Source organism: Cavia porcellus, unplaced genomic scaffold (assembly GCF_034190915.1).
Source record: "Cavia porcellus strain 051 isolate PalLab524CR breed Dunkin Hartley unplaced genomic scaffold, mCavPor4.1 scaffold_16, whole genome shotgun sequence".
Classification (NCBI taxonomy): Eukaryota; Metazoa; Chordata; class Mammalia; order Rodentia; family Caviidae; genus Cavia; species Cavia porcellus.
The window spans coordinates 19,596,741-19,610,978 of record NW_026947499.1 but is presented as its reverse complement, the minus strand read 5'-3'; the positions used below and the strand labels follow the sequence as shown (position 1 = coordinate 19,610,978).

The window sequence follows — 14,238 nt, the reverse complement described above, 5'->3', positions numbered from 1 at the left end:
GGCTGAGGGGTTACCACTTTACCTCATCTTTCATGCCTACACTCAACAAAACCTCCTGGAACCTCTGCTGCCACACCCTTCAGACGTCTCTCCCACCTTGAGGGGAAAAATACCACAAGTAATTATACCATCTGCCATCGAGTTTTAGCAAGTTTAACAAAGTAAGGCACTGACACTCAACAGAAATGCTGCGACAATGATGAAGGCTAAAGAAATAAGGAAGACACCTGTAAGTGGGATTTAAAAAAAAGGCCAAAACTCCAAAACTTACTCTGTAATTAGCACTATACTAATGTCTGCATATGAAAATGACTAAAAGTGGGGCTGGGGATTTAGCTCAGCGGCATAAGCGCCTGCCTTGCAAGCAGGCAGTCATGAGTTCGATCCCTGGTACCAATAAAAAAAAGAAAATGACTAAAAGAGAAAAAGGCAAAACTGAAAATATTAACAGTGAGGTTTTGCTGATTTAAAAAATGTTCTTTTTTTGTTTGAATATCAACATGATCATTATAAAAAGCCTGACAAACGGACTGAAGCATACCTCAGGAATAGAGTGCTAACCTTACACGCTGGACGCCCTGGTATAAGCCCCAGAACTGTGAGAGAAAAACAAGTCTAACAGATTTAGGAAAAAAATAAACATATACAAAATCCTCCTCAGATCGGAGAAGCACTGTAAATGCTCTGGGGCATACAATCTTCTAACCTTTCTCTCTACATCTGCGCTGAGAAGGTTAAGATAGCCTGAGGCCAGAGGGTTGGCATCTGCCCACGACTTAGGCACACAAGTCCTGTCTTTAGACTCCCCGTGAAAGAACAGGGTGGTGGGCACGACTGACGTGGAAATGTGGATGGGCTGGGCAGCTGAACCGGGTCTGAGAAGCACCTTTGCTGTCATAACTATGTGGACCAGCAGCCTGCCATGACAGTCTCCTGGGCCACCCAGCTTCACCTGGGGAGGCGGGAACTTGGAACCATCAATTTGCAACGGTTTGTTCCCACCAAAATTTATGTTAAGGCTTGGGCCCCGGTACAGTAGGGTTGGGGTGTGGGGCCTACTGGGAGCGCTCACGGGAGGGAGACCCCACGAAGGGAGAGTGCCTTTCTCATGGGAGTTATCCCTCCCTCATGTGAAACCGCGTCCAGTTCAGTCACTGTGAGAGCAACTGCGCTCCTTGGCTTTTCCCTCTCTCACATGCCTACTTGCACTTCCATGAGTTGAAGCAATGTGAGATCCTCACTGCAAACTGACCAGATGTGGCCGCCTGAGCATGGACATTCCACCCTCCAGAACAATGAATCAAAATGAACTGTATTTTTTTTTTTGTTTTGTTTTAATAAATTGCCTAGTCTTAGATATTCTGTTAGAACAACAGAAAACAGACTAAGACATCTGCCCAGCCCATGAGGGACAGGGAACAGCAGAAGAACCGGGACGAACCTGGAGTCCAAACCTAAGAACCATGCCACTATACCTTGAATGTCACACCCAGGTCTGTCTGACAGGAGACTTAGAAGGAAAAGAGGCTATCTGCACATACGGCCCATACCATTCATGTTCCAGGTAAAGGCATCCCGCAGCTTCTGCCCATCAATCTCCATGTCCAGCCTGATGGGCACCAGCACCTCCGGCTGAGAGGCATTCTCGTGAATCACAGCTGGGTCATGGTCATCAAAGCTAAAATAAAACAGCAACGGTCAGCCAAAGCACTATGGGTCCCTGTGTCCAGGGCCGGTTTCCCTCCACACTTCAGTTCATTACAAATGTGGCTGGAGGGGAAAGGACACTTCCTAGAGGGACTTATCACCTACCACGTAAGCCACACAGATGACATGAGGAGAGGTCACAAAGCCACAGTCTAACCCTAACAGCAGGGGCCATAAATGACAAGCATCAGGATATCTGTAGAACATGCTCTGACAGATCAGAACTGTATGCTTCCTGGGCACACAGGGAAGGGACAGAAAGCTGTGGACGTAGGCAATGGAACAAGACCTCCGTGTACTTCAGTGGGAGACTCAAGGCCAAAGTGGGAAGGACTGTCATAGAAAACTAGGAAAGGAAAGGAGCATTTAAGGAAAAGGAATAGGCACGCAAAAGCCAAGGGCAGGAGAATGGAGGGACTGCCCAGGAAGCAGCCAACAGACTGCTTCCGGCAGAGAGATCATGCAGGCGGGAGGTCCCAGAGACTCTGCAAAGCCAGGAGGTGAGGTGCTGATGGTTCTCCATCTCGGCCTTTCAAAGCAGGCTCCTGCCCAGAGGGAACCAAGATTCTGAGCAAAGGAGTATTGTACTTCAAGAAAACAAAGAGGGCAGAGACTGAGCAGGCAGGTTGGTGAGAGGGTACAGAGGAAACCCAAGTCATCTGTGGAACAGAGAAGATGAAGAGCAAGGAGAACACTTGGAGTGCCAAACATGAGTGCTGCTCTGGGAAGTGGCAAGAATGCTAGGGGTGGGAGCCGCATTAAAAAAGAGGAAGTGACAGCTAAATTGAGATGGGATGACGGAAGGAGGGAAGCAAGAAAGTCGGGAGGAAAGAAGAAGGTGGAGGTAAAGAAGGAAGGGAAGCGGGGAGGGTTGGGGAAGGAGGCGGGGCAGAGGGAGGATGGGGTGAGGCCTGAAGAAGCTGGGAGGGAGCTCTTGCATTTAAGTGCGGGAGGAGTCTGGATGGTGTGACAGCAGCAAGCTGAGGCCGATGCTTCTGAGCCGAGCACAGTAGTACTAACCACATTATGCAAGGCCACACATTCTAGTGTGACCAGAATCCGAAGGATTCTTCACAGTTACCCCATCTGCCTGGGCAAAGAGGCCCATGCTGGCTGCAGAGCTGAGAACATAGCAAGGAGATGAGCTGGGTGCACCCAGCAAGACACAACAGGTAGCTGGCCAAGGGTGGCCAATTCCAGGAATTTGGAGGGCTGAGCAAGGGAGGACTCTGCTAAGACTGGACTTGTGACATGAGAAAAAGGAAGGCAGTAAGAAAGAGCTCCAGGCTCTTGGTCTGAGCAAGGAGGACTGATGCCAAACTTCGAGATGGGGAAGTCTGAAGGCAGTGTGTGGCTGAGGACGTGGAGGTAGCACTATGGGGAGACTAGGCCTTAGATACACATGTGGGTACAGAAGCCTGAAAACCCTTCCACCAAGATATCTGTGTCCTAGTCCCATAACCTGCAACTATTATCTCATGTGGCCCAAAAAAAGAGAGTATGCAGATGTGACTAAGAGGATTCTGAGACTGTCCAGTTAGGCCAGATACTACATTGCAGGGCTTTGTTTTGCTTTGTTGTGTGGCACTGGGATGAAGCCAGGGCCCCATACATCTAGGCAAATGTCCTACCACTGAGCTATATCCCCAGACCTTTTATATATATATAATATACATATTATTATATGTATATATATATTATTTATTTTTTTAACCCTGAGAAAAAGAATTACAAAATTCCCTGAGTTGGATGTGAACTTCTGTCTTGCCATAGCTGCCACAATAGCTAAGAGAAAGGTTGCTGCCATGGCAGCTGACTCAGTGTCCTCTTAAGAGAGAAACACAGGGAGATTTCACACATAGAAAAAAACAGGCCATGTGATTATGGAAGCAGAGACTTCAGCGATATGGCCACAAGCAGGGAATATAACAGTCACCAGAGCTGGAAGAGGCAAGGAGCAGACTTGCTCCCTGAAAGAAACTCGTCCTGCCTATAACCCAATTTTGACTTGGTGAAACAGATTTCCAGACCTGTAAACGAACAGATCTGTGCTGCTCAAAGTCACCCACTTTACAATGGTTTGTCCAAGCAGCCACAAGGAACAGACATAGTGGGAGTCCTGCAGATGGCATATGAAACCCTGAGACTGGCTGTGACCAGCTACTGAGAAACAGAGGGCAGAGGAAAGTCCAGGGACTGTGTCCCCAGCTGCTGGACTGGGGTGCTAGGGAAGGGAGGGGAAAAAGTGAGATCAAAGCAGGGAGAGCCAGGAAGACCAGGGAAAGCCAGGGACAACATCCTAGAAGTTGAAAAAAACAATTTTTGAAAGAATAGGAAGTGCTGGTATAGTATTTCAAACAACTCAAGGTCACAGGAGATTTCTCTGGAGACTAAAAACAAAAGGCCTTGGAGGACAGAGGTAGATGCTAGCGTGGGAGCATAACTTACCACAGGGGGAAGGTTCTCTTCTTGTCCCGGCCCATGCGGTTCCTATTGATAGTGGTAGAACATGGCACAGCATCTAGATGATGGGAACTGTTGGGCAGGGTGGGGACCCACTGGCTGTTCCTCTTGGCCTTCTGTTCCCTAGGGGACACAAGAAAAGGCCTGGTTAGACCAAAAGTCCACATCTACCCATCAGGCCTCCACTCACATTCAGTGGACACTGTGCAGGCCTCCAGGTTCCTGATGAGGATCGCTGTGCACCCCTAGATCTCTGAAGCTCTGCTCCCCAGGCTCTTATTGTCACCTAGAGGTATCTGGACAAGCAAAAGGGCACAAAAGGATGCAAGACACCACCCAGGACACAAGTCAGCTGCTAACCCTTGGGCATGGTATACTAAACTACATGCTAGGCATGGACCCATGAAGGAACATTCCTGATTAGGCGAAGGGGCCAAAGAGGGAGGCTTTCCAGAGGGGTGAACACTGGATAAGAATCTTAAATATGGAATCGGGGTTCATGGTGTGTTTAAGACAGCATGGGAGAAGTGGGGGTGATAGTGCGGCAAACGGTTGAAGGCCCCAATCATAAGGTCTCACAAACTGAGAAAGTGTCGGCTCTTCTGGCTTTCTCATGATAGCCTGTCCCACCTTCTAAAGGGCATTCTTTTATCTTGCCTTTTTTCTCTTTTATTTGGCCCAAGCTCACTCTGCAGAGCCAGTTTTTCTCTCAATCATCACTTTTATTTATTTTTCAAATAAATTTGTCCCTGCTTAAAAGGAAAAAAAGAAGGAAGCTACCCAGCAAGTGACTACTGCCAAGTATCATCACACCTGGCAGACTGTGATTTTAAATGTGCCTGCCCCATTAAGAAGGGCTATGAAAGGCTCTGGTCTCTGGCTTTCCAGAACAGTAGAGGTGAGAAGAAAAATTAGTAAATATCTTCTAGAAAGTGACCCAGAGTAATCTGAATAACTTACATCCCATGAAGGACTCACTCTCCCGCCTGCATTCCAGGTCGCTTTTGCTCTTGGGAGACTCCCAGAACTATTTTACACTGAAGCTCAACTGTCAGGTTAGACAGATGACAGCACTTAGTGCTATGTATGTTTATCTTCCAAGGCAAGACCACTCACAACATCCACCTTTATATTCCCACCACCTGTACATACTTCTTTTTTTTGGTACCAGGGATCAAACTCACGACCTCACGCTTGCCAGGTGAGTGCTTACGCCGCTGAGCTAAATCACTGGCCCCATACATACAGCAATTACTGCCCACCACAGTTCTTGCAATTACTGTCCACCACAGTTCACAGCAAGTGAAGAGTTGCAGGGCAACACCCTCCCAGGAAATGCCTGGGGGAAGTAAGTTGCAGGCCTTTTTTCTTTCCACAAATGGTAGAGGGCCCTTAGCTCTTTGACTCTTTTCTTTAAAAGCTAGGGCCATTTATACTTCCAACACTGATGTCCCGGACCAAGGACAGGAGACAGGGAGGAATCCACAGTATGCAAGGGGCAAGGATCACAGTAAATCTGCATTTCAGGACTTGTTCATCAGCCTTGACCTGGAACATATGGGGAATGTGGAATTCATATACCAGAGGCCTAAGAGCTAGGAAGCAAAACCAGAGTCCACCATGTCAGACTATCTTGACAACAGAGCACAAAATCTTAAGCAGCAGATTTCTAAGCCCTACCAAGATCAAGTGAGTTGGCATCACTGGAGGAGGGCATAGGAATAGGGGTTCTTTACAGCTTCCAGGGATGAGTCCGGGGAAGCGGGATGGATATCCTTCTCCTATAGCTCGTGTTAGGCTTTTATCCCTCATCCTTCAAAAATCCTGCCATATCTTAGTAGCAATTTCCCTCATTTCTAGGCCTAGGTTGCTCTGCCGGTCCCTCATTTGGCAGCCATCTCAAGTAAAGAATGCAAATTATGTCATAGATTACAGACACAGCAAGTATAAATAACATATTCAGCAGTTCACAAAATACGAGACTCTAAATCATGATATCCAACCTGGGCCTCGCTATAAGATCTTCTCACGACCTCTAGGAAAGGGCATCCAGCCCCTGCCTGAACTGTGTGTTATGGCAGGGATACCACCAGGGCCCTGGCCAGGCTGACTGAGCAGCATGGAGCCAGCCAAGTTGCTTTGCTCAAAACCTGGCTAACTCCTACAACTGTCGTCCTACCTCTAGGGTGAAAGAATTCTATTCCTTCAGCTGGTCCTCACATGACACGATCAAGAAATTATTTACCAACCTATAAACAGTTCTCAGCTGACATGTGCAAACTTAAAAGTACTGTCCATGTGTGCATAATTTCCTTCTGTGACTTCCCAGGAGGGTCTAACCATCCTCAAGTTCTTACCACATCCCTTAGGGGAACAAGAATCTGCAGAGCACACGTCTACAACAATGGCCAGGCTGGATGCATGCCACCTTTCTTGGGGGAGTCATCAAAACAATCCAACAGCAAAGTTGACAGAAAATCTGGAAAGAAACGATTTTCCACAACCACATCACTCTGAACAATAATCTTTTTTCCCCTTAGCGGTCCCTGGTTTTTGTGTACAGAACCACATTTTTTCTTGAGCTAGAAGCACAGATTAGGTAGATACAATCTGGTATTTTGTATGTCTCTCTCAGGTAAGCCAAGTCTCAGGCATCACTGGAGGAGTCTATTTAATTATGACATATAAGGTCACAGCTCAGTCCATTCACGCAGGTGCATCCTGTAGTAGCTGGCCTTTCCCTAAGACTGCACGCTCACTGGCTCCATAGTTTCCATTATTATTCACAACTTTCCAAAGAGCATCACTGTACATGTAATAAGTCAACTTACTTGGTTCTATTAAATCCTTTTTTCTCCTATTTGTTTGTTCTAAGACAGGGCTTTGCTAGGTAGCTCAGGCTATCCTTGAACTTGCAATCCTCCTGCCTCAGTCTTCCATGTGCTGGGATTATAGGCGTGTACCATTACACACAGTTTATTTTAAAATTATTTCTAGTTCTATCACACTTTTCCCAGTTCTTTATGTTAGTTTTTTGAGGAATGGTAAAGCACTTTGTACTTAGCATGCATAGGGCCCTAAAAAAATAAGATTACATGTAAGGATAATCATTTTTCCTGTTTTTGGTTTTTCCCTTGTATTTTCCAGATATGGATCATCCTTTTATTTATTTATTTACCTGCTGGGAGCTGGGAGTGTAGTTCAGTGCTAGAGAATATGCTCATAAAACACTGAATTCAATCCTCAGCACCATGAAAACAACAAGCAAAACAAAAGACCAAATCTACTAGAGCAATGATGGCAAAACTTTTAAGCATTTGATGACGCAAACAACACACTATGCCATGCATGCCACAGGTTCACAACTATTTACTAGAATATCCAAGTTTTTTTTTTTTTAAATAAATCTGAATATATAGGCAAAGACAGCACTGTCGCTATCAATATGGTTCAGGTTCTACACTTTCATACATTCAAATCCACTGCTGACTTCTTTTGTGACTTAATTTTTCGGGCATATGAGCCTTACTTTCAAAACATTCCTCCTAATCGCTCTCCAGAACTTAAGATTCGGCTCTGCTTCCTAGGAATTCCAAAGACAGAGGAACTCGGTCAGCAAAGACTCAGCAAGGACAACTGTAAGCACAGTGAATAAAGTGCTGAAAGACAGTTCAATTCGGCTTCATCCTAAGCTGTTTTTGAGTATGAGAGAGATCCTATGGTGTCCCTGAAGCCTATCTGAGCCAAGAGCACGTTACCTGAGGTAGGTGGGGGGCTCCGTGCTGATGGACACAGCCTTGTACTTCTCATCATTGCCGTCAAGAATCTCTTCCACCTCGGAAGCTTTTAACAAAGTGACACTGGTGGCAAGGGTGGTATATCCATGATCTGCAAGTGGAGAGACACTACTGCGGTTACCCTGCTGGGGACGATAGCAACAGCAGCCAGGCAACTGGATACAGCACATCGGGTCCTCACATGCAGGAAGTAGGAAAAGCAAGGTGTCAAACTTACTACTGCTGAATGCTGGCCTCTTCCAAACGGGCAATCTGGACAAAAGGCTTTATTTGACAGTCCTATTGAGTAAAGCCTCCTTTGGGACTGACTTGGACTAATGTGCTCCAGAGCACTGGCTCAGGGACAGAGGAAATGCTTGCGGCGGTGGTAGCACCAGAAGCTACAGCACAGCCCGCTAGGACTCAAGAAGCTCCAGAGGAACACCCCAGTGGGAAGAGGTCGGACACCACCGCAATTCGCAACATGAAGCAAGGTGGGGAGATGGAATGAAAGATGAGTATTTTCTTTTAAAACAAGAGCCCAGAGAGTTGGAAAGAGCTGCTTCACACCAAACCGGAATTCCTGTCCCCAAGTCAGTCTGGAGGTGCTATTTGGAAAACAAGACAGATCCATGGCAACTTGACCCCTAGCTCTTCTCTTGGTCAAGAGCTGTTACCGGTCTATGGGCCCAGTCTGGCTTCTCCTAGAAGAATCAATTGGTTATGGGGAAGGTACCTCCGAGGCACAAGGCAGAAGCATCACCAAGACTTCACCAGGGACTTGCAGAAGGGAAAGCAAAGCTAGGGAGTCACTGTGTTAGTGACTGGTGCTCTACTTGGGGCAGAAGGGACACACAGGAAACTGTTTTAGTCACGTGAGTGGAAATACTATAGCAGTGGAAAAAAAGCAGCTCTGGCTCCTGCGTTAAAAGAACCCCTAGTCTGCCCACAGTGAACAAAATCACAGCAGCACCTACAGACAAACCAAACAGGACAGACTGTGAAGTGCACACGCACGTTTGTATGCATACACACACACACTCTCTCTCTCTCTCACTCTCTCTCTTAGGCCCAGGGCAGCTCTCTTCAAGGCCCAACTGCTAAGTAGGAAGCAGTTTTGCCACCTGCCAAATGGCACACTGCATCCATATCCACATGTGCCCCTGGAAGTGTCTCCTGACAGAAGCCCAAACAGTATCTGAAGGGCATTTCTGCCCTGCACAGAGCTGCCATGATCCCAAGCATGCTAGTTTCACTAGTGTCAGGCACTCGCTAGCAAGCCCGAGACACACAGCAGGCCACACGGAGCAGACATGCACATGAGCTCAGCACACTGGCTGCTAGCATGAAGTGCTACACGATGGATGTGTTTTGAGAGGCAAGCAGTGAAAGCCCAAGAGGGGAGTGGGGACTGGGCCACCACCCACCACTAGAGCTGCATGAAGGATGATTATGGAGACACCCACGGCAGATGGTAGAGCATCGCAGCATTCCTAAAACGTTTTGAGACCAACATGTCTTCACAGCACCTGCTACTGTCCCTACTTGGGCCCGCTCACGCACCCACTGGCCCAGTTGAAATGCTTGACCGTGGACCACCAATGGCTCCCGGAGCCACGCTCTTACCTGAGCCTCATATGTGTGCTCGAAGGCTGGCCCCACCCCAGGACGCTCCCTGCCTAAGCTCAAGGCTGCAGTGAAGACACTGGAGTGAAAACGTTTTATCTTCATGACATAAGCGAGTGGTTTTGAAACAGGTTTACAAACCCTCGTGAAGACGCACCCTTAGTGTTAGGTTTTGTTTTTTTACCATGTGACGATGCAACTATTTTCTTCCTCTCTTCCACAGTGGCTAGTCGCCTCCACAGTGAGGGGTATCTCTTGTACAGAGAACCTCGGAACATACGGAGGTAGTTTCCCACCTATGAGTAAAGCAAGAAGGCTCATTATGAGGGTCACATCTCCACGTGAAAAGGAAGGGACCTCTTCAGCTGAATCTAGTGTCCAACCAACAGGCCTCAAGGTGGCCCCCAGGCGCCAAGCTTTTGGCACTAATAAAACACATTCTGCTAACATCAAGAGTTCAATAGCAGTGCACATCTGGTCTACATCTGTGCATTCTGACAACAGGACCAAAAAGGCCTGACCAGATGTTTGCAGGGGAAGCCCTCAGAGCTTAGTAAGAAACCTCCAGAGCTTAGTGAGAAGCTCATGGTGATTTGAATTTGGACTAAGGATCTCTGGCACTTTCCAGAAATACAAGGCTTCTTTGACCTTCTTTTATCTCAAGGAACAGACTTTGATATTTTTACGACGTAATAAACACCAAAAAGGTCTTCTAATTTTAGACAGATGCAGGATAATTTCCCCCATGCCCTGTGTTGCTTTCTTTAGTAACAAAATCCAAAACAGGGACACCAAAGGAATTTTTCCCAAAAGTCTAAATAGCACTTATCGGAGATCACTAGACTGCCATATAAATCATCACTCCCCAAATAATAGTTTTGGCTTGTTTGTACCAAATACTGAAAGTACATTGTTCCTCATGAAATGAAAGCTAGTCCTAAGGTTTTTATAAAGCTATCCCATGGTCTTATTTACTTTTCAGAAAAGACCATTCCAGTCACATTGTGGTTTATAGCTGTTGTGGACAGAGTGCCAGGTGCTGACTCCACATGTGACTAGGAAGCATTTTCTTTTGGGTCTATTTACTCCTCTTTTTTCACATCTGTGAACTTTGCCCTACAAAGAACCACTTCCATTATTCTTCCCATTCTATCTACCTGGGATAGTACATATTTCTTAAAAGTATCCTTCTCCATTTCTAAGTAAAGTTTTATATGATTAACAACCACAGCTAATGAACACAATGAGAGAAGAGCAGCCACAGTAATCCCTCATGTGCCACATAGACAGTACAGACCCCTCACTGCTAGTTGGTGCATGTATCATCACCAGTCAGAGGTAAAAGTACACTTTTCATTAGGTTTCAAAAAGAAATTGAGTGGCTGAGCGGGACACACACTTGTAATCTCAGCATGCGGGAGGCTGAGGCAGGAGGATCTCTGTGAAGTCGAGGCCAGCCTCAGCTACAAAGCTAGTCTGAAGGTCTGGGGATTTAGCTCAGTGGAACAAGCACCTGCCTGGCAAATGTGAGGTCATCAGTTCGAGCCCTAGTTCCAAAAACAAAAGGAAGAAAAAAAGCTAGCTTAAACTATATGAGATCCTGTCTCAACACTAAGAAGAAAAGAAACTGATATACAGACCCCTGTCAATACCATCAAGGCCCTACAGAGCTCTTAGATCCCAGACCTCTCCCAAGGTCCCTTGAGAACTCACGACATGAGGCTTGCTTTCCTGGTTTTCCCCAGCCTTAGTCCTCGGGGATCCTGGTTTTCTGAATGTAAAATGAAGATGCTAAATTTGGAAATTTCATAGTCTGCTCAACTCTATGACTCTGCCTTGGTAAATCTAACTGCCTGCAGATATAGGGAAAAGAATGTAACTACAGATGCACTCCCAGGGAGCTCATGGATATCACACAGAAGCACTGTCTGTGTGCTATAGCCACTCCACCCCTCTAAGTCGAGTCCAGGGCTATCTATCCAGTTCTGTTACAGGAGCCACTGAACAGAAATATGCTAAGCCCTTGAGACAGACCCTTACTTTCAAAGGTGTTATTTTTATTAAGCTAGGCCCCAGAGAGCCAACTGCTTCTTGATTTTGGTCTCAGAATGACTACTTCACTCAATAGGGAGGAGTAGGAGTGAAGAGGCTGAAAGACTAGTTAGCTTTGTAGAACCTAAGGAAAGATGTTACAGACATTTAATCTAAACATCTCATACACATGAGAAAAATGACACCAGCCGGGGATATAGCTCAATGGTAGAGCGTGTGTGGATTTGATATCCAGCATCATCATTCCCAAATAGAAAAAAAAAAGTTGATCACAAGTCCAAGTTCAGCCTATGAAATACAGTGAAACTATCTCAAAATAAAGGTCTGGGGATATAGCTTCATGTGAAAGTTCTAGGTGTAACTTCCTGTATAGAGAGCAGAAAAAAGTAAAGGATGTGAGACTTAGCCTCCCAAGGTTCTTTCCACCTGAACCAGTGCTGTTTCTCAGTTCTTCCACCAAATGCATGAAAGCTTTCTTTTCAAAAGTACCACTCATTCAAACAGATTACTTTTTCACTCATTAGATCAGGTATAGGTTTCTTCAAACCACCTTCCCATTATCACATACTGAAACTCCCCCTTTTATAAACTCCTTTTATGGCCTACGTTTAAGTAGGTGCCTACTGGCTAATGACCACTCTGATCTGTGGCAGACAGATTGGCACTGGTTCCAGTCCCCAGGACAGTCATCTTGGAATAGTAACATTTAAGTGATAATGTGAAAATGTTATTCCATCCTGCCGTTTTTGTGTGTTATAAAACTTTTACAAAAAATAGCGGCAAAGCTGGGCGTGGTGGCTCACGCCTGTAATCCCAGCACTTGGGAGGCTGAGGCAGGATGTTTAGAGCTCCAGACCAGTCTTCGTTGCGAGTTCAAGACCAGGCTGGGCTACAAAGTGGGCTCACGGTGGGCCTGAACTGCATAACAAGACCCTGTCTCAAAAAGACAAGAAAAAAAAAAAAAAATAGCAGCAAAGTTTTGATACTACTGATGTTTCAGAATTGACACAGGTAAGACAGGACTCATGGGTGTCCTGAAAACTTCAGTGACCACTACAAGTTTCATTCAGCATGCTCTGCTCAATTGTCCAAATCAAACAAAAAACCTGAATAAATGTTGCAATATGATGTTCAAAACTGATGCACAGAGAGGTGATCCTTAGCATTCTGCAACTCAAACTGTCCCGGGTTGGCACTTACCTCCACACATGAGGAACTCTATTGCTTGGCATTTGCACATCCGGATTTTATATCCATAGTTGTTTAAACAAAGAAGTATAAACAATTTGAGTACTGCTGTGAGACCTAAAAACGCTAGTTTAAAATAATCTCCAAAAACTTAAATACTCACTAAAAACCTACACAGACAGGCCTACTGTAGGGTTTTCCTAAGGTCAACTGTCAGTTTATTCAACAAAACACTTCCACTTCTAGACAAAGATTAAAGATTTTTAGAATCTTCTCCTGTAATAATTTAGAATCAGTTCATCAATATCCAAGGTGTCAATTTTCCGAACTGCTGACAGCTCCAACCACTGGGAACCACCTTGCACCCCAAAGCAAACATCCTTCTCTCAACCTATTACTTCAAATAAACAAAAGATCAAAACGTCTCCCCCGTCCACCTCAGAGGCAAAAAATACAAACTGGATGAGCCAGCTCTAAGCCTCAAGTTTGTAACTGGAGGTTCAGGACCTCATAGAGAGGAACTGGAGGTGCACGTGAGATTTGCAACACCCAAAAAGTTTCAAGAGCTGTAAGGCACCCCGCCCCACCCCCTAAAAGCCACAGAGGATAATCTGACATCCTGTTTTGTTTGGGTCTGATTGGAGTTGTACCAGTTCACAATGGGACAAGTGACATCCTAAACCCGGGCAATACGGTGTGTCCAGGATTCTCCAGTAACCGGGTAAATAAACAGAGGCTCTGGCCACACCCGCCAGGCCACGCCCAACCGGGCACGCCCCGCAGGCCCAACCACGCGCCCGCCGCCGCCGCCGCGATGAATGGAGTCGCGCGCTCCCGTTCCAGGCGTACAGGCCCGCCCCGGGGCTCCCGCGGGCCGCAGCCTGGGAGGGTGAGAACGCGCCGGGGGCTACCTCGGAGCCGATCATGTAGAATTCACCGTCGTCCTCCAGCTGGAACTTGACGGGCTTCTGCCCGAAGGTCTTGCTTAATGCCATCATCATCATTGCGGCAGTAGGGTTAGGGGGCGGCCAAGGCCCGGCTGTGAGGGCTCAGGAAGGTTGGGGCAGGGCTGGAGGGCACTGGGCTGAGGAGAACCGAAGCCAGAAGGCAAAGGCCAGGCCGGGATGACGCTCGCGCCACCACCGGGATCTTCAGCTGCCACCGCGACGACCAGGCCTCCCTTAGTGCGCATGCGCGGGCGTTGACGCTAACGCGCGCGCGGCCGCCGTCTAAACAAAAGGCCAGGCGCGTACTGGCTGACACCTTAAAGGAGCCGGGACTAATTTCTCTTCCCCTGCCGACCGCAGCCTAAGACTAGTGAGCGGAAAACTCACGGATGAAATAGCCACTGGGACTCTCCCTGACTCAAGCGGTGGCTTTTGTAGTCTCACTGCTGGGACTGGCTCTTAGCCCAGGGGCGAAAAAA

At 46.8% G+C, this 14,238-nt stretch overlaps 1 protein-coding gene across 2 annotated transcripts in view; it reads right to left on the bottom strand.

Moving 5' to 3' along the window:
* The window catches only part of Smarcb1 (SWI/SNF related, matrix associated, actin dependent regulator of chromatin, subfamily b, member 1), a 35,315-nt gene extending 21,297 nt beyond the window's left edge, over positions 1-14,018 (bottom strand). Inside the window, exons 1-5 of one of the 2 annotated variants that reach the window (XM_003477949.5) lie at positions 13,724-14,018; positions 9,730-9,868; positions 7,929-8,058; positions 4,156-4,293; positions 1,551-1,678 (exon numbers count right to left, since the gene is read on the bottom strand). In XM_003477949.5, coding sequence (XP_003477997.1) covers positions 1,551-1,678; positions 4,156-4,293; positions 7,929-8,058; positions 9,730-9,868; positions 13,724-13,816 — 628 coding nt within the window. In that variant the 5' untranslated portion in view covers positions 13,817-14,018. The remainder of the gene's footprint in view (positions 1-1,550; positions 1,679-4,155; positions 4,294-7,928; positions 8,059-9,729; positions 9,869-13,723) is intronic. The other variant, XM_003477950.5, reaches the window with a different exon arrangement.
* Positions 14,019-14,238: the final 220 nt, after the last annotated feature.